The sequence below is a fragment of the Jaculus jaculus genome, chromosome 4 (assembly GCF_020740685.1).
Source record: "Jaculus jaculus isolate mJacJac1 chromosome 4, mJacJac1.mat.Y.cur, whole genome shotgun sequence".
NCBI lineage: Eukaryota > Metazoa > Chordata > Mammalia > Rodentia > Dipodidae > Jaculus > Jaculus jaculus.
The window spans coordinates 32996339-33020566 of NC_059105.1; the positions used below are offsets into that span (position 1 = coordinate 32996339).

At 40.2% G+C, this 24228-nt stretch overlaps 1 protein-coding gene across 1 annotated transcript in view; it reads right to left on the reverse strand.

Moving 5' to 3' along the window:
- Cpo (carboxypeptidase O) overlaps nt 1–20661 on the reverse strand; it is a 111890-nt gene extending 91229 nt beyond the window's left edge. Inside the window, exons 1-2 of the mRNA XM_045148361.1 lie at nt 20550–20661; nt 17363–17435 (exon numbers count right to left, since the gene is read on the reverse strand). Coding sequence (XP_045004296.1) covers nt 17363–17435; nt 20550–20661 — 185 coding nt within the window. The remainder of the gene's footprint in view (nt 1–17362; nt 17436–20549) is intronic.
- Between the last annotated feature and the right edge of the window lie 3567 nt (nt 20662–24228).

Consider the following 24228-nt stretch of genomic DNA (forward strand, 5'->3'; position numbering starts at 1 on the left):
AAGTGCCTTGGTTTTTGAGCTTCTTTTGTTCTGTAATTACAAAAACTTCATGAAATAGTGAATATGTTGGAACATAGCATTTGGGGTAACCCAGATTTGTGTTCCCTTGCCATGGTCACTCATATTTAGCTCCAATATAAACTGTCTCAATCCTTTTGAAATAAGAGCTGTGTGTTTTGTGCTGACACAGGTTATCATTCTGATGCTCTGTGCCCATCCATCACTTAGTTGCTTAACAGGAAGACAACCTAACTAGATTTTGAATCTTGACCCAGGTTCACTGCCTTATATCTTCTCATTTCTGTTGAATATGTATTATAAGGTCATTACAGATTATGACCTTCATGGTCTGAATCCCAGTACAAGATTAGATAGAACAGGTATAAACCGTGGGCTCTCGTTCTGGTTCATCTTATCAGACATGTGATTTTTACACTTTTCTCTTTCCCTTCATAAAGAGAAACAAAAATCATCTCATTATCTAGCTTCCTGCTCATAGTTGAGGAGTATATTGTCTGAATTAACATAAGGAAGGCCCTCTGAAGACTGTAAAACCATGGCAGGCATGGTGGCCTTCTCTCCATACTAATAACACTGACCTGCAATTGCATTATGGTTCTACATGGGATTAGTATACACAAGACCACACACTACACATGAAGAAAACCAAGTTCCCCCAAGCAGAAAGCATGGTGGTCTCATTTTCTCTTTCACCATGAGAGATATTTTTATAAGCTAATCACTGGATTTTCCTAAAAGTTGGGAGATGGGTGGAGCTTTCTGACTTTATATATAGATAATGTTGAATAAATAGATCTTTGAAAAACAGCATGTGTCTGGAATGAGCTAGATATTAGCTGTTTGAACCAGCTATATATAATCTAGTTTACTTTCTGTTTATATGGCAATAACACTTTGCAGCATAATTGACTTTTTCTATAAACATATCCCTAATCTAGTGTACTTCATATATTTCTTCCCCATGAATTTCCCCTAAATCTTAAAAATTATTTCAAAGGATAGAAAATGAGACTCCTACTTTATCTGATAAATTTAGAATTAATTTTCTCATAGAAAAGTAACTGCTACTAAAATCATTATGAGCTTTAATAAACACAAACACACTCAAAAAGCTCAGGTCTGCCCTTGTGCCTGGAGGCTGCACAGGTTTCACAGGCTTGCTGTTTCTGTTCCTGGAATTATTGTCAGGAAGTTGACGTCCACTTTAAAGGCATTGGGAGGGGAGGTATCTGGGGGATGACTGGATCATGAGGGCAGAGCCCTGCGGGGCGGGGTTAGCAGCCTCATGTGTCATATGGGGACATAAGCAGGTTCTTTCCATGAGGAACAGAATCACCCTGAACAAGACATGGAATCTACTGGTCTCCGATCCAGTACTTCTCGACCTCTGACACTGTGAGCAGTAAAATCCTGTTGTTTATGAATCACCTTGTTTTAGGTACTTTGTTATAGCAGTTCAGACATTCTCAGATACTATCTAACATCTCAATTCTAGAATTAAAATAAGGACTGGAGACCAGCAGCATCAGCAGGTCCCAGATAAATACTCAGACCTTACTTCAGTGTCACTATTTTAACAAAATCTGCAGGCTAGTCCCATTTTGTTAACTTGCATCCTTTGCTTATTGGAAGTTCTACTTGTTCCAGGTAGTATTTCCTTCATATTCCTGCAAAGGCGGGGCTGCTACTACATTCAAACTTCTTTCAACCTGGAGCTCTCTTCTCTTTTGCTATCTTTTCTCTTCTCTTCTCCTCTTTCCTTTGTGTTCCTTTCTTTTCTCTTCTATTTCTTCAGTTATATTTTATTTTGCAGTGCTGGGGATGGAACCTGGGGTCTCCTACCTGCTAACCAAGATCCATCCTTAAGGAGCAAAAGAACCCATTATGTCTCTTGGCACTAGGAAGGTAGCATCTGTTTTGTCCAATATTTTTATTCTGAATCTATAGAACAGAGCCCAGCATTGTGGGTACCTGGTCGATATTTGTTGCATGAGTGAATTCTTTTTTCATAATTATACAGTGTAATCATAATGTTTAAGATTACCCACAAGTCCTCCACCCTTAATCTAACTTTCTCTCTTGAATTTTTCCACAAACAAGGCCCAGAAGGTCCTCTAGAGAAATCACTGTTCTTCCTAAGCAGTTGTGCTGCATCTGTAAAATAAAGGGTGGAAACACCTCTCCTACAGCGCTCCCAAGAGGGTTAAAGTAAACCAAGATGCACACATACATTTCATAGCTCAGTAGTTCATGAACTTCATTTCATTTTAGAATCAATGGAGGAGCTTTCACTGTCTCTACAATCCTCAGCCCAATGACAGCAGAGTCCCTGGGGATGGGCCCCTAGAATGAGCATGGTGACATTTTCATCCCTACTTCTAACAGACAGTCAGGTGTGAGAACCACTAGGCTTCTGTGGAATTGTAAGCTGTGAGTATGAAGTACAATTTAACCATGTTAGTCTTCTCGTCCAGGCCTTGTCAAAGAGTCTATAACTCTCAACAGGCTATGTTGATTTCCACCACTATTTTTCTCAGATTTGGTCCACCTCCTCCCCACCATACAGTTGGTCAATCTTGACTTCCATAAGGTTGTCTGAAGTTTGGTTGTGAAGTTAAAGCTTCCCTCTGGAATTTTTGTTGATCATTTCAGCTTGATCAACTCTCAAATCCAATAGCAATCTGAAGTCCCTGTTATGACATCTACCTACTGGCTCTACTCATTTCGACTTTGCAATGGTTTCCTGTTTTTTCAACCCACATATTTCCCACATCTTAGGCCCAGTGCTAGATGCACTCTAGACACTTTAAAAGGATCTTTTGGGGAGAAAATGAGAACTTGGGATTCCCATATAAAATGAACATGGATCAAAGATTTTTTTTAATGCATCAATTAGTGAGAAACTCAGTCAGATGCTACAGCCACTTCAGATGAGAAATCAAAGAGCTTCCTCGCGTACACAGGACATAGAAGCTTTGATGTAAAGTTGCAAATAGATACAAAATGAATCCAGTGCATTCATTTATATTTATAAGGTAAAGAGTCATTTGGATTATGGCTTATTTTATGCAATGCACACAGTTGTAAAGTAGATCAAAGATGATAAAATATAGAAGTAACCACAAATGTTGCTCTAGGCAACATCTAGTTCTTTTTTCCAGGTAGATGCTCTACAATCTTTGTGGTCCATTTCAGCCTTTTGCCATCCTTCCTGACAGTAATAAGTATTATTGTGGCCTGTTAATAGATTCATGTTGGCATAAATAAGGAGTTAAATAAAATAACCATAGGAAGTCTCAGGAATTTGAATGGCATTAGTTCAGTTAGTGGTCCTGCAATATCAACACCATGGTAAAGCCATTAGAGTGAGCATTGTACTGATGTAAGATATCAGTGAAAATCATCTCTAAATTACTATTAAGATAATTAACTCAAGATTTTGGGATATTTTCAGTAACATACCAGCCTGCTGAAAAGTATTCTCATGTGGTACAAGGCCAACAAAGGTGATTGAGTACATAGTTATTTTCAAAACCAGGATAATAATAGTTACCCAAAGCTATCAGAGTTGTAAAGCTTAACCGTAGGATTGTGCAAATGTCATTTCAACTAATGAATTAGTTACTTTCTTCATTGCTGTGATAAAATACCTGCAAGAGGTAACTTAAGGGAAGAAGGCTTTATTTTGGCCCCACCGTTGAGAGGGTCTAGTCTAATAGGGTGGGAAAGGCATGGCTGGAGTGGCTCATAGCTGGGGCAGTTGGAGCATGGAGTAGATGGCTACATGAAGTTGGCACTCAGGAAACAGAGAGCTTGCTAGGAACCAGGTCTGTGTGAGCATCAACCGATGAGCCATGCCTCCATGGCCCTATGTCTGTTGTCTAGGCCCCATGTCCAAAAAGTTCCACAACCCTCCATGACTAAGCATTGTATGATTTAAGATATCAGTGGATATCAAGTCATAGCCTGCCTAGAAAAACTGAAGTGCAGGGATGTTTGGCAAGGTACTTAGCAGGTATAGAGGCAGTTGCAGGGAAACCAGTACTCATAGGGTAAAAGGGCAAAGGATATATAAACATTTCCTTAGAACTGGATGAAGACCCCCCCAGCAAAGAGAGTATAAATTATTTTAGTTTTTATTTAAGGGGAATGAATAGAAGAAGCAAGCTTGGATGAGTGAAGCAGAAGGTATCAGCAGATGGACAAGTGCTAAAGAGAATATACAAGGCCAGTTGTAATAGATGTATCTTCAAGGAGAGAAAGTTAGAGCTTTTTGGTGATTGAGTCAACATAGGCACAGATGTCTAAAGAATTCATGAAAGATGACTATTGTAGGGAATGAGAATGACATAATAAATTAATAATCTAAATTACCTCTTAAATGCCAGAACAAGAAAAGAAAAGAGCCCCAAAGTAAGTGTGAGAAAGGAATGAATATATTAGAGCAGAATGAATGAACTAGAAAACAAATATGGAGGAAGTTCATACAATCAATAGCTATCATTTTAAAAACTCCGAGAAGCCATGGGTTGTTAAATAAAAATTCCAGTGCTGTCGATGGACCCCTCCCCTATAAGTTGTTGGTCAGGGAGGTCCCCAAAGACCCCCAAACAATACAATCAATTTCTTTTGCTGTTGGTTGCCTACTAGGACCACATGGTAAGGCCCTATTGCTTAAAATACAACATGATCTATTCAAAGAACATAGAGAAAACAAGCTGGAATGGAGCTAGAAGCTTTCTGAGTGCGGTTAGCCATCATAGTGCTAGACAGTGCTATGAGATTGCTGAAAGAGAAGTGTTGTCAACAGTCTTACCCAGATATGGGACCCTACATGCAAAACTACCAACAAGTCACGTACATTATGCCTACTGATGCATTGTGGCAGGTCTGTTACAGAGGCAGCTGACCAGCCTCTGATTGGATTAGAGGCCTGCTTAATAGCAAGAGGTGTTCATCTGACACCGTAAACCCAATCTGAAGCCCATGGCTGGGATGGTGAGAGTTGCTAGTGGGGAAGTTGCTACCAAGTGGACATTGTGTGTCCATCATATCACTTTCTAAATAACTATGCTTATAGCTATATATTATCATCCCTGTCATCTGGTAAAGAAGCTTAATTTTGCAGAGGACAGTAAAACTGAAGAGGGTCATAACTGGTCAAGTGATGTGAATAAGTGACAATCAAATAGATGCTCATCCACAAATGGGAGGTCTCTGTCATTCTCCTACCCTTCCCTCCTCCAAGACTCAGGGAATATTGCAGAAGAAGGAACATGAAGACTGTAAGAGCCCGGTGAATGGGGGAGTGATGTGGAATGCCAACTTAGAGGAATGGCATGGCTGTTTAATTCTCGAATTCATGGCAGCTGATAAAAACTGGGCAAGAGAGTTGTCTGCTAACATCATGTCCTGGAGGCGGAGCTCAGGAGCTCCCATCAGTGAGGATTTGTACATTGCTAATGATTGCCATGGTCTAGTTGATACTAATGTACGCCCCTCTCCCATAGCCCTTTAAGCAGTCCTAAAGTATCTCACAGAGAGATGAAAGAGAGAGAAAGGCATTAAGGGACTAGTGGAGAAAAGAAACAGGATCATAAAAGGAGGAAGGGGGTTAGAGAGAACAATGGGGGTGAATATGATCAAAGTGCATTATGTACATGTGTGAAAATGTTATAATGTTACTCATTATGTATACTTAATACATGCTAATTTACAAAAGAAAAGTTCAATGAAATTGATGAATACCTAGCAGACTCATAAAAAAAGAAGGAAAGCATGGAGAAAGGGAGAGATAAAATCATGACATCAATAAAGGAGGCTTCACTACATATCTATAAACACAAAAGATGATGGAGGTTATTATTAGCAACTTTTGTTAATTTTCAGGAACTGTGGAAGGTCTTAAATACCAAGGACTAAAAAGACTTAGCTGTATAGGAGTTCAAGTTAGCTAGCCTGCCCATTTTATGCTGATGGAGGACAAGGCTCCTGAGTCAGAGAGGAAGGGCATCAGTCCTCATGACATAGCTGGCTGCCTGGGCCTGGGTGGCACCCAGCTATTCTTGAACCTTCAAGTGCCACGGGGTGACTCAAGCACTTCCGGTTGCTGCTGTGCACACAGTTGGTTTGTGTCAAAGTTAAGAAGCCCTTCCCCCATCCCTTCTATAAGGAACTGCAAGCAAGCCTCTCTGATGGTTGCCCTGGAGCAGAGCATAGTATTCATAACTCCGGATAAATCCACATCCTGTTCCAGCCAGAGCAACTGCCTCTGTCTTCCAACATCACTTTCCACATAAATATCTTGAAAAGATAGTCTGAAAAAAGTTGCCAGTGTTTCTGCTCTTAAGACATGTAGAGCTGTGACATACCTCTGGAAAACTTCCAATAGGATTAGGTCAGTTTTAAAAGTTCCTTGAAAAAATGCAATTTATGTATAAAAGACAAAATTTAAAACAGAAAATTAAATAACCCATTAGCAATAAGCAAAATCAACTGATTTTCAAGCCATTCCCACAAAGAAAGTTCAGATTGTATTAGTTTGACGTATCAAAACTTTTAAGAAGAAAACTTCAGGAAATAGAAGAACAAATATTTTCCATTTTTAATATGCTTGCACAAGCCGAGTAGCGGTGCTTCATAAAAAAATACTTTTTAGGGATGGAGAGATGGCTTAGTGGTTAAGGCATTTGCCTGCAAAGCCAAAGGACTCCTGTTCAATTCCCCAGGACCCACATAAGCCAGATGCACAAAGAGGCTCATGAACTGAACCTGGAGTTCATTTGCAGTGGCTGGAGGCCCTGGCATGCCTATTCTCTCTCTCTCAAATAAATAAATAAATACATAAATATTTTAGAAATGTTTTTTAGAGTTATAGACAATATCCCATGTAAACATGAATATAACTGAACTTACAAAAATATTGGTAAATTAAGACTAACAATACACAATAAAACATGAGCAACTAGATTTTATACTGGAGATGTAAAGTTATTTTATTTTTTGAAAATTCTATCAATGATTGACAGTGATAAAGTATTTAAAATTGGAGTACTTTGGAACAGCAAAAAATATATATACCTGAAGAAATTCCATACTTATCCTAAAAAGTCTCAGAAAATGAGGACTGAAGCACTTCTTCAGTATAGTAGAAATCATATATCTAGAACTTTATAGTTAATGCTATCATAAAGCCTTGGGCATCTTTTGTTCATGTTCTGAAAGAAGACAAGAACGTATACTCTTTCCACTTCTCTTAAACAACGTACTGAAATCTTCTGTGGGGCAATAATCAAGGAAAAATAAAATTAAGAGCATGACTGTTAGTGAGGGAAATGTAAAACTGTTTGCACACATAAGCTACATGATATATTAGTTGCTTTCTTGTTATTGCGAACAAATACCCAACCAGAACCAACTCAAGTGAGGCATGAATTTGTTCTCAGCTTATAGTTTTGGGAAGAACTTTCGTGGCCTCAGTGGCTGGAGTGGGGAGGGAGCATGCACGTCACGTCACAGTCAGGGGGCAGAGGCCAGGGAGGAAGTGTGGCAGTACTTCACAGCCTCAAGGTCTGCCTTTAGTGTCCTATTGCCTCCCACAGGCTCTACTGCCTACAGGGTCTACAGCTTTCCCACTGACATCTAGGGGCTAAGTGTTTAACTAGCCTATGGGAGACGTCACATTCAAACCGCAGCATACAGTGGTATTCGTGATTATGTACCTAAACACAAAGTGTACTTCCCCAAACTACCAGATCTAGAAATGAATTGAGCAGTGTAATATGATATGCAATCCACAGTCCAGGCACTATATTCTCCTATATTAACAATCACTCAGATAATAAAATCAACTTTAAAAGTATTAGGAAAAATTGGGCTGGAGAGATGGCATAGCAGTTAAGTGCTTGCCTGTGATGCCTAAGGACCCCGGTTCGAGGCTCGGTTCCCCAGGTCCCACGTTAGCCAGATGCACAAGGGGGCGCACGCATCTGGAGTTCGTTTGCAGAGGCTGGAAGCCCTGGCGCGCCCATTCTCTCTCTCCCTCTCTATCTGTCTTTCTCTCTGTGTCTGTTGCTCTCAAATAAATAAATAATTTAAAAAAAATAAAAAAATAAAAGTATTAGGAAAATAATTTTATATAGCATCTAAAAAATAAAAAAAGTAGAAATCATCTTTTAAAATATCTGCAAGACATATACACTGAAAATTACAAAATATTACGGAGAAAATGAAATAAAATGTAAATAAACACAAGATAGGTATTAAGCTCTCTCATTAAGGATTTGATATGAACATGCTCAGCCTTCCTAAAGACTCAATAAAAATCCACAAAATGCCAGCAAGTTTTATGAAGAAATTCAAGCTAGTCCTAAAAAGTTTTTTTGAAATTTGAATGTTTGACAAGAACCATGCTGATTTTGTAAAAAAATGAACAAGTCCTGTAGCTTGGAAAATTTCCCCCCAACATCAACAATTTTGATCAAACTTCAGGAATGAAAACAGCTTGCTTCCGCTTTAAGAACCCATCATGATACGAGATATGAGTTGAAGTACTCAGTTTTTTTTACTAAGGTACCAATGCAACCAACAGAAACAAAAGTATGGTGGGAGAACTGGACTTCATGTAGAAAAATAAAACAGAAAGAACCTTGTCATGAGCTCTGTGGCACGCCACCCCTCTTCTTCCTCAGCCTCGCCCCTGTCACCACCTCACCCACACGCTTGCCCTGTGACTCATTTTCTCTGCAGCTGGAATGCTGTGGCTGTTGGTGGTTCACAGCTGAGTCCTTTCCTCTTCAGGAATTGTTCTGGTCTGGGATTGTTCTAACCTTTCCCTGGTAGTTGCCCAAATCCAGCACCATGTAGAAAACAAAAAAGCCCAGTTCTTTTGCACCCTTCAGGACAATGACGAACGGCCATCTCAAGGATGACACTCTTGGACTGGAGAGATGGCTTAGAGTTAAGCACTTACCTGTGAATCCTAAGGACCCTAGTTCAAGGCTCAATTCCCCAGGATCCACGTGAGCTAGATACACAAGGGGGCGCACATATCTGGAGTTCGTTTGCAGTGGCTCGAGGCCCTGGTGGACCCATTCTCTCTCTCTCTCCCTCTTTCTCTCTCTGTCTGTCGTTCTCAAATAAAGAAATAAAAATTAACAAATTAACTAATGCACTTGTTAAAGTGAATGAGTCTCAAAAGCATATTAACTGGCTGGAAAGATGGCTTAGTGATTAAGGCACTTGCCTGCAAAGCCTAAGAACGCTTGTTCAAATCTCCAAGTCCCACAGAATAGGCATATGCGAAAGTGATGCAAGCGTGCAATGTTGCACACGTGCACAAGGGGGCACACTTGTCTGGAGTTCAATCACAGCAGTGGGAAGGCCCTGGCATGGCCCCCCCGCCTCTCTCTCTCTCTCTCTCTCTCTCTGCCTCTTTCTTCCTCATTCTGTTTCTCTCTCTCAAAATAATATCATGTTGAACTAAAAGTGTAGACACAGAACCACCATGGCTAGACCCATTTATATAAAGTCTGACAAAAGAAAAAAAATGAATATATGGTATATAAAGCAGAAAATAATTGCCTGTAATTTATTTCAGAGGAGTGTGATTCAATTCCTGTTTTTTGTTTGTTTTTGTTTTTTAGCTATGGCATCAAGACAATTCAATGGAGGCCGGGAAATGGTAGAAAAACTGGATTTCCATTTGGAAAATTAAAACACATGGAACCTTGTCATGAGCTATAACCTATCCTAAAATGTTTTTTTGCTTGCCAGGCCTTAAAACCAGTTCAGGAAAACTCGACTGTTCAAATAAAGGATACAACTAGTAGTTGGAAAACTCTACAAGGCTAAATGTAACCTTTGCAAGGTGAGAAAAACTTCTTCAGACAACTGTATTTCCAAGTTTGTCACAAATCTGCCATATTCATTAATGGTTAACTCAGCGATTAACATTTCCTATATAGTTAGCAACATTACCAAAAGCAAGAGTTCCAAATTTCATTAAATTTAAAGACAAGGGTGAACACTCAACTTTTCCTTTATTTTGGTTTGATTTACCTCCCAGTGCAAGCAGTACTGGGAATGGAAGCCAAGTCCTTGAGCATGCCAAGCAAGGACTCTGCTAAGGAGCTCTATCCCAGCTTTGGTTTCTGGGATAGTGACACAGAACTTTGTAACTTAGGCTAGCCTTAAGTTCACTATGTGAATGCCACCATCATGGTGCCTTTATGCTAGCCATTTGGTAACAAGGCAAAGGGTCACTTTTTCTTGCTCTATAGCAGAAGCCCTCATTCCAACCTTGTGGCTTAGTAGGAAGAAAATCTATCTGGATTATTACTGCAGAACAGGCCTTGCTCACAGTGAGCCAGAGCCTTCCCATGATCACTAAGGAGAAAAGGTGATGAACCCTGTTATTTGTAGGTGTCTTCTTATAGGCTTCCTTTTGTGTTTTCTGCTGGCACAGAAAGGACTGGTACTCCCTTTAAATGACTTTTGGAGATACTTTTGGTTGTCATAGAATCGCACTGCTGGTATTTCATAGTTGTGGACCATAGATACTCTATATCTTGTAATACATGGGAAATACTACATAATGAAAGAATGTTTCAATCTAAATGCCACATCACTCTGCACAAATCCATCATGCCACATGACACAATACCATGGACTGGATGACATCAACAATAAGAATTGATTTATTTATTTAGTTAGTTAGTTAGTTTTTGGTTTTTTCGAGGTAGGGTCTCACTCTGGCCCAGGCTGACCTGGAATTCACTACAGAGTCTCAGGGTGGCCTCGAACTCACGGCAATCCTCCTACCTCTGCCTCCCGAGTGCTGGGATTAAAGGAGTATGCCACCACGCCTGGCATGATTTTATTTAATTTTTTAAAAAATATTTTTTTTTATTTATTTGAGAGAGAAAAGGAGATAAAGAGAGAGAGGAAGGAAGGGGCAGTCAGAGAGAATGGGTGTGCCAGGGCCTCTAGCCACTACAAATGAACTCCAGATGCATGTACCACCTTGTGCACCTGGGTACTAGGAAATCAAACTTGGATCTTTTGGCTTGAAAGTCAGGCTCCTTAACCACTAAGCAATCTCTCCAGCCCAAGAATTTATTTTCACCCAGTTCTTAGGGTAGCAATTCAAGCCTACAATTCTGGCAGGGTTCAGTTTTGGGTGAGGGCTCATTGATGGCAGCTTCTCACTCTGTCCTAATGTAGCAAAGAGAGGAAGATACCTGTGTCTTTTTTTTTAATAGACACTAACCCACCCTCATAGTTCCACTTATCTTAATTACTTCCTTACTCCAAATACAATAACATGGTGTGTGATGACGCTGATATATTAATGGGAAGCATAATTCAGTCCATAGCCCATCACTCTTATGAACAGCAAACATTAGATGCATGTAGATAAGAGTTATGCCAGGGCATTAAAATGCACATTTCTTCTGTAGGAATGACACTTCCAGACGGGTGAGATCACAGTGCAGGAAGTAAGAGCACTTGCTGCACAAGCATGAGGACCTGAGTCAACAGCCTCCATGGTCATATATGCCTGCAACCCCAGTCCTGAGGTTGATAGCACAGAAATACTAGGGTTCACTCATCAGCCAATCTGGCCAATAAAACAGTGATAGATTCAATCCCTAGAAAACAGAGCAGATGAGTTGTAGAAGACAACACTCAACATTCTCTGGCCTCCATACCCATGCTCACAGAACACATGCTTGTGCACACACACACACACACATCCCACAAACACACACACCACACAAACACACACACCACACAAACACACATACCACACAAACACACACACCACACAAACACACACACACCACACAAACACACACACACCACACAAACACACACACACACCACACAAACACACACACCACACACGCTGCAGAGAGGCACACAACAAAAGGAAAAGAAGGAAGAGAAGGAGGAAGAGAAGAGAAACGTTCAAGATAAATCTAAACTCCTGACCATAGTGATTAACACCCTTTATATCCAGGCTCCAAATTATTTTTCCAGCTTTACTTTGGCCAGTTCCCCAAACCATTCACTCTCTCCCCAATTTCATTCTCACTCTGGACCTTTTTTTTCCACATATGGTATGAAGGTTATTCTCTTTTCAGTCTACTCAAGAAAGCCAACTTATTCTTAGATGGGTTAGCTCCATGATCCCTTCTTTACATTTTTTCCCCACCACTATCGTCATGGTCATAATTAATTAATTGATTGATTTCCTTCATGGATTGTAATAAAATTATAGCTTGCCTCTTCTGACAGAGCTTGATCTCTGAATCTGTAGATCAAATATTATCAGCTAAATGCTCAACACATACTTCTTGAGTTGCTTTAAAATTTAGGTGGTCCATTGTGACATCATTTATTTTAATCTATTTCCAATTCGATCTTTCATCTCTTTTTTATCCTTGGCTTCCTTTTAAAAAAATTATTTAGCACCAATGCCACCCGTACCTTCATTTCTTCTATACCCATTCTTTTTTAAATATTTTGGTGGATTTATTCATTTGGGGGAGAGAAAAAGAAAGAGAGAGAGAGAGAATAGGCATACCAGAGCCTCTTTCTGCTGCAAAGGATTTGCATTTGTGTGTCTGGCTTTACATAGGTTCTGGTGAATTGAACCCAGGCTTGCAGGCTTTGCAAGCCAGCACGTTTAACTACTGAGCCAATACCAAAGGCCCTCATGCCTGTGATTAACTAGGCGACAACTAATAAAGCAATGTTTTGCATAGATATTTGTGTATAGTAATACATGGTATTTTGTTTCTTTTATTTTTATTATAAAATAAATATTATCTCAATTATATTTTGGCCAAGGCATGTGTTATTCCTCAAAAGTCCCAACGAGTAAAACTTCTCTCAATAAAAACCTCAAAAATCTATGAGGAGGGCTGGAGAGATGGCTTAGCGGTTAAGTGCTTGCCTGTGAAGCCTAAGGACCCCGGTTCGAGGCTGGATTCTCCAGGACTCACATTAGCTAGATGCACAAGGGGGCGCACGTGTCTGGAGTTCGTTTGCAGTGGCTGGAAGCCCTGATGCGCTCATTCTCTCTCTCCCTATCTGCCTCTTTCTATCTCTGTCAGTCTCAAATAAATAAATAAAAATGAACATAAAAAAATTAAATTAAAAAAATCTATGAGGAGCATTTTGTTGAAGGACAAAATTTATGTTTGTATATATGTGAAACAAAGAAAGTAAATTTATTGCTTCCTAAGCCATAGCTACTCTTACATATTTCAATATTTCTGAATAAAGATTATAACACAATAGGTCTTAGGAAGCATGGGGTTCAGAGGTTGGCAGGCTGAACCAGGATGTTCAGGGATTGCCTAGCTTTGGGGAGCAGTTCCTAGACTGAAGATGTTGTTGACTGGTTGACCTTCAAGAGCAAGGCACTATTGCTAATTGATTAGTATGGGTCTGTTTTGTAGTTACTTGTTTACTATTTTGGACTGAAGCCAAAGAACAGTCTCTTGGTACTTTTTCAAATTAGTAGGTAAGACCTTTCTACTCAGAGCATAAATCAGAATCACCTGGAGTGTGTTTTAAGCACACACTGCTGGCATCATGCCAGCATTTATTATTCAGTAGGTCTGGAGTTTTACCCATGCATGCTCATTTCTAACAGGTTTCCAGTGATGCTGCCAGTGTGGGGATCATACTTTGAGAACCTCTGACTTAGAGAATGAAAACATCGGAAAGGTAAACAGTAATTAGTCGCCCCGGTTTAAGAACTGTCACTTTCAAGACGAACAGGGCTATGGTTGGATACAGCAAATGTCTTCGCATGAGCAAGTACACAGACTAATCATGAGAGGTTTCTCTGGGGCTTATACATGACAAGGCTTGAGAACTGGTGTGGAATGAATGCCTGCCATAGAGCTTTGGTAAACGTGTGCTTATCTTGAAATCCATGCATGTCTTCCATTTCTGAATTATCAGCTAGACAAGGAAGTCACTTTACCCTCATTTTTTCCTTTGTGTAAACATAAAATACATGAATGAGATGGGATTTTCATCTTGCTTTGCTTCTCAATGTGGTACACATAAATTTCTTCCTTCTCAGTGTGGTACACTGCTAATTAGCACATCAATTCAAGGAGGCAGACACTTTATTCATCTGAGCACAGTGAAAGGCCTTAAGAACGGGAAGATCCCCGAGAGGAAAAGGGTGCATCATCACTTCCTAGCACATAAAAGATGGATGTTGAAAAATCAAGGTCTATGCCCAAATGTGCAATATATTTTTGTCCCAAATCCATTCCAGCACAAGAAATATGGTTCCAACTAGATTGAAGATTTTTCTTCTCCTAAGAAATGTGATGGTTGCCAACTAGTGATGAAGTTTCCAGAATTCTTCTCCCAATGCTTAACAGATGAATTTATTGGATAGAGAAGTAAGAGCAGAGCCGAGCTTCTCTGGAAGCATGCCCAAACTCAGCAACAGTGATATCAATAAGTGTCACGTGGAGGCATGTATAAAAGACAGGGAAAAATGAAGTCAACACAAAACCACTAAAAAGGCAGCAATGTTGAGCATACCTAACCTTGATGGACGGTTGGAGTCAGGATACAAGACTTGCTAATCCATTAGCACTGCTTTGGGGGTCCTTGGGGTGACCATAAGGAATGAAGAAATGAAGAGTTAAATGTTCAAGAATGTAGCACGTCAGCCTTTCTGTTCTCTGGGGAGATCATGACATCTCTAGCTCCCCACAATAGGTCTTCTGTGCAGAGTGTGAAGACTGTCTGTTTTCTGGAAGCATCAAGAGCTTCAACAGAAGTCACCCAAAAGTCAGAGCCTATACATGTCTTCAGTTTGAAATGACAGAATCTTTCTTCATGGTGGGGGAATGTAAGAAAATGGGTGCCGAGATTCATACTTCTCCTCTGCTTAATTCCAAGAAGCTAACAGTTGATGGCTCTCCCAAAGTACTTTCTTCACCTATTTTGGTTGAACAGAGCAAACTAGTCACCAAATATGCAAATTTTAGCCATAATATCATTCACTTGAACAATATTTTATTTTTAATTTTTGCACCAGGAGTAACCAAGCTCTCTACAGGTAGGATGTGTTCACCTAAGTTTCTCTCATAAGTCTCATGTACAACTTCCACAGGTCATAGTGACAGAGACTTTCTATGCATGCACAGCCTCTGTACTTTCTTTTCACTAGAGTATATGCTAAACTTGTCTGACCACTATCTGCGCTGGTGCTGCTGTCTGAACTGGACTTCCTAAATGGGTCAAGTCTGTGGTCTGTGAGGGACCACAGCCTTCTGTTTCCCATCTGGCTTCTTAAACTTGACATTACGCAGTTAGGGTAGTATTCATTTGCTTCACAACAGACAGGGACTCTGTTCCTTTTTGAAACTGTAACAATCTTAGACAAGTAACACTGTCATTTTTTTTTTCTGCCACTAAACCCAGCAGTGTGAATATTTTCCAAGAAATATTATTTTGTTTCTTTTTTTCAACTAGGGTTTCACTCTAGTCTAGGTTGACCTGGAATTCACTCTGTATTCTCAGGGTGGCTTCGAACTCACAGCTATCCTCCTGCCTCTGCCTCCCAAATACTAGGATTAAAGGCATGTGCCATCATGCCCGGCTCCAAGAAATAAATTTTGAGTACAGGATATAAAGTCTAGGACCTAAAATGTGAGATATAAGGCACTTAATCATTTACTTCAACCCAGCTCAGGGGTTGAGCCCCACTGCTCTGTGTGAGTGTGTGTGTGTGTGTGTGTGTGTGTGTGTGTGTGTGTGTGTGTGTTTTCCAAATGTCTACCTTTGCTAAGTGTGTTGACAAACTCTTAACAAATGCTTAGGAAACACCTGTGGATGCAGTTGTCTCCATTCACAGCATCTATGATAAATGAGAAAGATGAAAGTGTGTGTGTGATTCACTATCACCATCACCTTCCCATAGAGCCCTTTTGAACCTATGTTGAACATTTATTGAATGACCACTGTGTGCCTAGGATAAAAGAGAAAAAAAAATGTTTATATCTCTCCTTCCGAGTTTGCACGTGAATGACAGAGAAAATAAATATAGGTGCTAGAGTCAAAATGGGCCATCATGCCTCAACCCATGTTTAGATGTCATTACTGTATCACGGGGAGATGTTTAAAACATGATGAGCCATAATGGATTCACGTTGCTAAATGAGTAAATGTGCTCACCTTAACATTTTTACATCTCAAAGAAACAGAAAGCATTCTCCTATGGCGGAGGGAAGGCTGTTAGATTTTGCTTGCTAACGCACATTGCTTTCCAGTGTACACGAGGTCATTAGCCTTTGTAATAGAACATAGTGTCTGTTCTCAGAAAACTATAACACAAGCTTAGCTGAGTTCTGCTAGCCTGGCCCCAGAAACAAGTAGACTCAGAAGCCTCGAAAATGTAGCCCAAAGGGGACCACAAACCTTAGGGATCTAAACAACTGGAAGGCAGACAGACGATACTCCTGTCAACGCTAGTTCTCAGATCATTCCTTGCCACAGGAAAGCCGATCTCATAGAGTCCCCACCAAGGCATTTTTGGAATGGTCCCAGGATGTTTGCATGTGTTAACTAATTGGTCCTGCTGTCATTGTGGTAGCTGAAAAAGTTTGAGGACTCAGGAAACACCAGTTTGACAGTGGTCCCACTTAGAGCTATGCTTCTGATTTGGATGCTACTGTTCTGTGGCACTCCTCCCTACCCCGATGCTACAGGAGAGAGAGAACCCGGGGAGGGGGGAGAGGGGGAGAGGACCTAACGCCAGCAGAGCTGGTACAGCATCACCTCTCTTGATGGTCAGGGATCCATTATTGATTTAAGAAATGAGAAAGAACATGTAATCATATGTTTACCTTTAAGAAGAAGAGATTTCAGCGCTAAGTCCCAAAGCCTTCTAGCGTAATGATAAGCTTTCTTTATTCCCACATGGTTATTTTCTCCCAGAGGATACAACTTATACCAGCATTGACTAAAATCAAGTGAACTTTCATACCAGTCACCAAGCCATTAATAGAAAAAAACCTACTCTCCTTCCGTGTTTAGTCCTGCATCATACCTCACGCTTCTTTTCACTCATGGAGAGTTTCCTTAGAGGTCCCTAATAATACTTTCTAATAAATCTCTACTTATTAGAGTTTTTTTTTGTTTTGTTTTTTGTTTTTTTTTTGTATAGGACTGAGTCACAATTAAGACCATGGGTAGGGATTAAGGATTTTTCTAAAAGGCTGCATTACCCTTTTGTTAGTCAGAAGAAGCAGTAATTACTGGAGAAAGATGAAAACACGTTCACTATCAAAAGTACCTGGACTGCCGCTCCCCACCAACTACGCTGCATACTCTATTCATGACTTGAAACAGATGGAATTTAGAGGCTTCTGAAGTTGAAAAACAAAAACTGACTTTCCAAAGACACAAAGTTTACTGATAAATAAAGAAACATTTCAATAATCCACAGAGATGCAAACTGAGGAAGAATTGGTGACAGGCAGAAGTGAATGAGGTGAATGCTGAGAAAAAAAAATCATGAATCTAGAAAGTAGCTACATTTAAATAAGAAAGTCAGGTATCGTAAAATAGCAATCTATCACTTACCTACTACCTATCCTCTCTCCCTCTCTCTCTCTCTCTCTCTCTCTCTCTCTCTCTCTCTCTCTCTCTAACTCTCATCTATTGATCCATCTTTGGGCTATGGTAAAAGAGCCATTCTCTTCCGGAGCCATGTCATATGTCCTCCCAATTCCTCTCTTCTTGGATGATACAATTTTTCAATTTGTCTCCACCCCAAATCAATTACAACCTCTCTGCATATTGACGTGTACTTGTCTCTCTGTATCTATAGCTTCTTCATCCACAGCCTCAATTAATCTCAGTTAAAAATCAGCACTTGGGAGGCAGAGATAGGAGGATCACAGTGAGTTCGAGGCCACCCTGAGACTACAAAGTGAATTCCAGGTCAGCCTGGGCCAGAGTGAAACCCTACCTCAAAAAAAACAAGAAAAAGGGCTGGAAAGATGGCTTAGCGGTTAAGCACTTGCCTGTGAAGCCTAAGGACCCCGGTTCGAGGCTCGGTTCCCCAGGTCCCACGTTAGCCAGAAGCACAAGGGGGCGCACGCGTCTGGAGTTCGTTTGCAGAGGCTGGAAGCCCTGGCGCGCCCATTCTCTCTCTCTCCTTCTACCTGTCTTTCTCTGTGTGTCTGTCGCTCTCAAAAAAAAAAAAAAAAAAAATTAAAAAAAAAACAAGAAAAAAAATCAGACTTGAAAAAAATGCATCAGTATAACACATGTACAGATCCTTTACTCACCATAACTCTCTAGACAATATCATCTAACAACTGTGTAGTAACATTTGCATTATATTAGCTACAACAAATAATCATAGACATTAGAAAATCTGGAGGAAGTATACCTAGGGTAGATGCAAAAATTACATCAGCACATATAAGAGACTTGAACATCTGGGGATTTGGGTATTAGAGGGGTGTGCTGGAACCAATCCTCAGGACATTCAAAAATGACTATAATAATATGGACTGAGGGCCTAGTGTGTTTAGTAGCATGCAACACAATCAGAGGGCACAAGCTGGTCTCCAATAATAGCAAAGAAGTAATATTGCCACAGTGGCTTCTCTACTATCCAGTAATATACTCTCACCTTTGACATTTATCTTGCTCCCCTGTGTCTCTTTCCCCTTGTACAAGGTGGCTTACTCCATAAGAACTCTCCGTCTTTTGCTCTCTCTCTCTCACTCTTTCTTTTTCCTCACTCCTCTCTCTCTTCCTCCCCCTTCTCTCTGTTGCGGCTAGGATCACACTGGGCATGAGAAGGCTTTCAGCGACTTTTATTTCTTAGTATTGATTTTAGGATACATAAAAGGGACAACTGGGTTATGAAAATATAAGCAAATTTTATTTTATACCTATTTAATAACCAGAAGGAAAAAGCAGGATCTTAGTAAAGTTTGAAATGGGAATTATTGCCTTTTCTTCTCTGATCCCCAAATCAATTAATAGATTCACTAGCCAAGAAAAATACATAAACAAATGAATAAATAAAATACAAGTTAACTGGTTAGTGCTAGTAAGACTATATTGGAGATCATAGCTTTAAATTTAGGCCCATATAGGCTTTCTGATATTCCCCTTCCTCCAACTCTATACACACAAGGACTTGGGACTTACGGAGCACATCCATCCCCACCACACACACACCAGCTGCATACAAGACCCTGGGTTATGTCCTCCCCTTTGAATAGAGGGACCCTATTGACACAGACGAAACAAATGGAGCTCCAGAAACATATAGCCTTTCACACATCGACTCCACCCACCCACAGATCATTGAATACAAGAACTTCACCACCATATCGAACAGAAAAATGCGATTTCTTCTTTTGTGAGACCAGTAAACAGGGAGAGGAGTATCTTTTTGCCTTAAACAGGCCATAATTTCTGTTTGATTTTTCAGGAAAAATAAGAGGGATAAAAAAAAACAAGAGGGGGAAAATTAGAGGTAAAAAGTTACATTCCTACCCCAATGCCCCCTAACAAGCACCTCACAGAGTTTCTGCTATGAAGACTGTGACTACAGCCTGGAAGTACACTAGTTTTGTCTGTGATCCCTGCAGCTGCCCAGGCAGGATGCAGAATAACAATGGCAAGGAAGCAATGGAAATGATGAGCATGCCTGTCACCTGTCTGTTCCTAGGCTGACCAAGCCAATAGAGTTAATGGGCTTAACGAAAGACCAGGGGATCCAATGGTAGATGATTCTCTACATGGTTAAAGGGGATTTGGAAGTTAGGAAGTCTTTTTTTTTTTTTTTTTACTTGCTAGATAAAGAGGGCAAATCTTCACAATATTGAGTAGGAAACAGCTGCATATTTTGGCAACCGTTGAGAGGGAAAAGGTGAATACATGAACTATTGCTGTAAGACTCTAAAAGAGGAATCTAAATAGGCAAGAAAAGGTTGAAGAGTGAAAAATAGAAACTGCAGTGGGGGGTCCTCCCTTGCGATATGCTTTCTCAAAGATGGTGTATAAAAAATAACAGTCAGAGAGCAAGGAGAGAGGGAGAGAAGCTTGGAAGAGTGAGCACCAAATTGAGAGAAAACTTTCCTGCGAGACACTTAAAAAGTAATCAGAGAAACAGACTGAAGACCCAGAAAGGGCAGTTTGTCTGGAGCTAGAAATGGAAAGACTCACAAGGAGATGCCACCTACTCTATCAGCCTCTTAATGGACCGAGAAATCTGCTGTGCTAATAGCTCTGAACCAATTGCTTTGCATGAGATTCTGAGTAGTCCAAATGACTTTGTCAAACTTCAATTTCCCACCTTAAACACAGAACAAAAAATAATTTCAAGGTGTGGGTAGCATTAGAGCTATCAAGTTGAGTCACTGGAAAGCAGCCACAGGGTTTTTATCCTCGAGTTTTCTCATAGGACTCCACGGAAGGCTGGATTAGCACCTCTCCCCCTCTGCCCTCCTCACCTTCAGAGTGTGCTTGTTCCCCCCACAGCTCCTTCTTGTGAACGCTGAGTCGCTGAGTCACCACTTCTCTGTCTTTTCCTTTGTCCGGCAGATCCACCCATAGAGCTGACATGTTATACAGAATTAATGGTTGATATAAATTTAAAAGTTTCAATGACTTTATGATTTGCTGTTATTCAGCTGGTGACTTCTATTACTTGGACAAAAGGTGTGCCATTCATACATAATCAGGCTGAGAACAGTGGGAAAAAACTGTCACTAAGATGAAAATAAGTTCAAATTCCAGTTAATAAGCCACAGTGCTTGTTACAAAGGTACTATGAATTTTGAAAAATTATCAAGTAAGAAATCACTTAGTCAAGATGTAAATATCTGAGTTTCTGATTGATGCCATTGGAGTAGAATCATGTCTGCTGGTCAGCCAGGTGGACAGTTAGAGGGGACTAGTGGTTGGCAGGAATGGAAGGAAACTAGAACTTAGTGAGAACCTTATGAATGCAGATACTTTAGTTCATTCTAAAAGTGCATAAGAATTAGAATGTTTCAGGCCTTCATTCAAATTCAAATGATTATTAGGTAGCAAAACCATGTTTCAAGCTATTTAAATTACTCTCTCAAGATCATCTCAGTTGACATGGAAAAAGCAATGGACAGAACCCAACACAGGTTCTTAATTAAAGCACTCAGAAGTTTAGAAAGAAAGTTCTTCAACACAACAAGGGCTATTTATGCAAAGCACACAGCTAATGGTATAATCAATGGGGAGAACCCAAAGGCTTCCCCACTAAGATCCAGAGCAAAGCAGGGGTGCCCATCTTTCTTCTTCTATTCAACAAGATACTGTAAACTAGCAAGAGCAGGGAGGCTATGAAAAGAAATAAATGACATCCAAATCAGAAAGGAAGACTGATATGTAAAAAGACACAAAGCTTTCATAACATCAGTTAGAACTAATAAATAAATTCAGTAAAGTGGTAGAATAAAAATCAATTGTTAAAAATTAGTAAAATTTTTATATACAAACAATAGCCTAGTTGAAAATTTTAAAATTGACTCATTTCAGATAGTAGCATCAAACAAATTAGGGAATGGCATTGTATATATATATGGAGAAGACCATATTACAGGAAGTGAAGTGGCCTAAGTGAGGCCAGGGGAAGAGATTGAGTAAAAGAAGGATGGGGGGAGAGTGTCAATCAAAATTCAACATATTCTGAATAAGACATGAATGTCTACTTTTTTTGGATACAGAATCTATAGATTGTTACTAGAAAATTTTCAGTGCCAGGGATGGGATACCTTCCAGTGAGTTGTTGGCCAGGGAGGTCCCTGCTGCCTCCAAAACATTACAGGCTATTGCCAAGGCCCTTGGCTTCCCACAAGAAACAGATGGTAAGACCCTATTGCTGAAGACTCCACATGCCTGAGAGGCAAGGTCACTGAGAGATCAAGCTGGGGCTGAGCTGGAAACCTTTTCCCTGCAGACCAGCAGGAAAAAGCTGCACTGCATGCAGTCCTGTGGGAGACAGAAGTCATCAGTGGTGAAAATAGTGGACACTAGAAGTCTCAAGTTTGGCCAGACAGGCCAAATGACCAAATGAGTACAATAATGGCATGTCTGCTCTGGGAGAAACCAACTGTTCTCTAATTGGACTGGAGGCCTGCTCTAAGGTAGGGAATACATGCCTGGTACTGAAAACCTAATCAAAAGCTTATGGCAGGGGAGGTCATGAGTCTTAGGGGTATAAAGCCTGCTCTTGTCTGGTTAAATGCATACATTATGCTCATTAAGCTGCCCTGTAAGCACTACACTTAATGTTCATATTTATATATTAATGCTACTCTCACTTTTAGTTAGAGAAGCTTCTCTTTTCAAAGGACAGTAATCCCTGGGATGACCCAAAAGACAACATAGTGCTGAGAAGAAGGGACAGAGGAATGTCCACCACTGAAGCCATTTCTATCACACCCTCAAGGCTCAGAGTCAGTTGTGGAAGAGATGATGGAAAGAATGTAAGAGCCAAAGGAAGGGCATGACTCCTTACAATGTAACTGTCCAGACATTTGGCCTCAATACCCACGTCCTTACAGTGCCTAGCAATACCTTCACAAGACCCTCATAATAGGAGAAAAATACAATGACATCAAAACAAAAGAGAGACTAATGGAGAGAGGGAGGAGATATGATGGAGAGTGGAGTTGTGAAGAGGAAATTGGGAGAGGGGAGGGAATTATCATGGTTTATTGCCTGTAAGTATAGAAGTTGTCAATAAAAAATTATACATTAAAAAATAAAAAATAGGGCTGGAGAGATGGCTTAGCGGTTAAGCGCTTGCCTGTGAAGCCTAAGGACCCCGGTTCGAGGCTCGGTTCCCCAGGTCCCACGTAAGCCAGATGCACAAGGGGGCGCACGCGTCTGGAGTTCGTTTGCAGAGGCTGGAAGCCCTGGCACGCCCATTCTCTCTCTCTCCCTCTATCTGTCTTTCTCTCTGTGTCTGTCGCTCTCAAATAAATAAATAAATAAATAAAAATTTTTAAAAAAATAATAAAAAATAAAAAATAATTTAGTCAAGGAAGTGAAAAGACTGTATATTGTAAATTATAAGACACTGATGAGAAAAACTGATTAAGCTGAAAATAAGTAGGAAGGTACCCTGAATTCCTAAATTCAAAGAATTAATATGTTTACATGTTCTTACTACACAAAGCAAAATAAAGAGTTAAATCTTGGGCTCGAGAGATGACTTAGCGGGTTAAGTGCTTGCCTGTGAAGCCTAAGGACCCCAGTTTGAGACTTGATTCCCCAGGACCCATGTAAGCCAGATGCACAAGATGGTGTATGCATCTGGAATTCTTGCAGTGGCTGGAGGCTCTGGTGTGCCCATTCTCTCTCTCGCTCTCTATCTGCCCCTTTCTCTCTCTTTCTGTCTCTCCCAAATAAATAAATAATTTAATCAAAAAAGAATTAAATCTCAATGTCATTCTTCACATAAATGGGAAACAATTCTAAAGCTTATATGAAAATATAAGAAACCCAAACCATCAAAATACTCTGAGAAAGAAAAGTTGATGGTATCACATTTCTTGATTTTTTTTTACAAACCTATAGTAATTAATTGTACCAGCTCAATAAAAAGCAGTTAGCTGTACATGTTTGGCTATTGCTGAGCTCTCTGTTTTCTTTTACTGCTCACTTTTGCCAAAGGAACGATGGCTTACTCCAGAAGAAAGTACTCCAGGGGCCCGATTATTGTTTGTCACTTATTTTTTTGGAGGGGGCGGATGGACCTGTAACTGGAGGTTCAGTTTGATTGATAAATTTGAATTATATAATGTTTTCTCTACTGAACATGCTCCTTGCCATGATGCATCTGATTTTAATCATATGTATGCCATTATACATAAGCCTACGATGGTAAATAGGGATTTGTCCTTATAAGCTCACTTGAAGGACACATTTTGCCTTACTGTACATGTACCCCAAACCATTCCAGACTGGAGGGTCCCCTGCTATTCCCTCCTGGATCTAAGAACCTATTTAAATGAGTACCTATCACAGATTATACTTGGCAAGGGAAGAAGAAAACAAATTCATTTTTTGAAGTAAGGTGTGCATAGAGCTTGATACGGTTTCCCAACAATTGAGTAGGTGCCTTGTTGAGGAAAAGTGTGTGTCCTG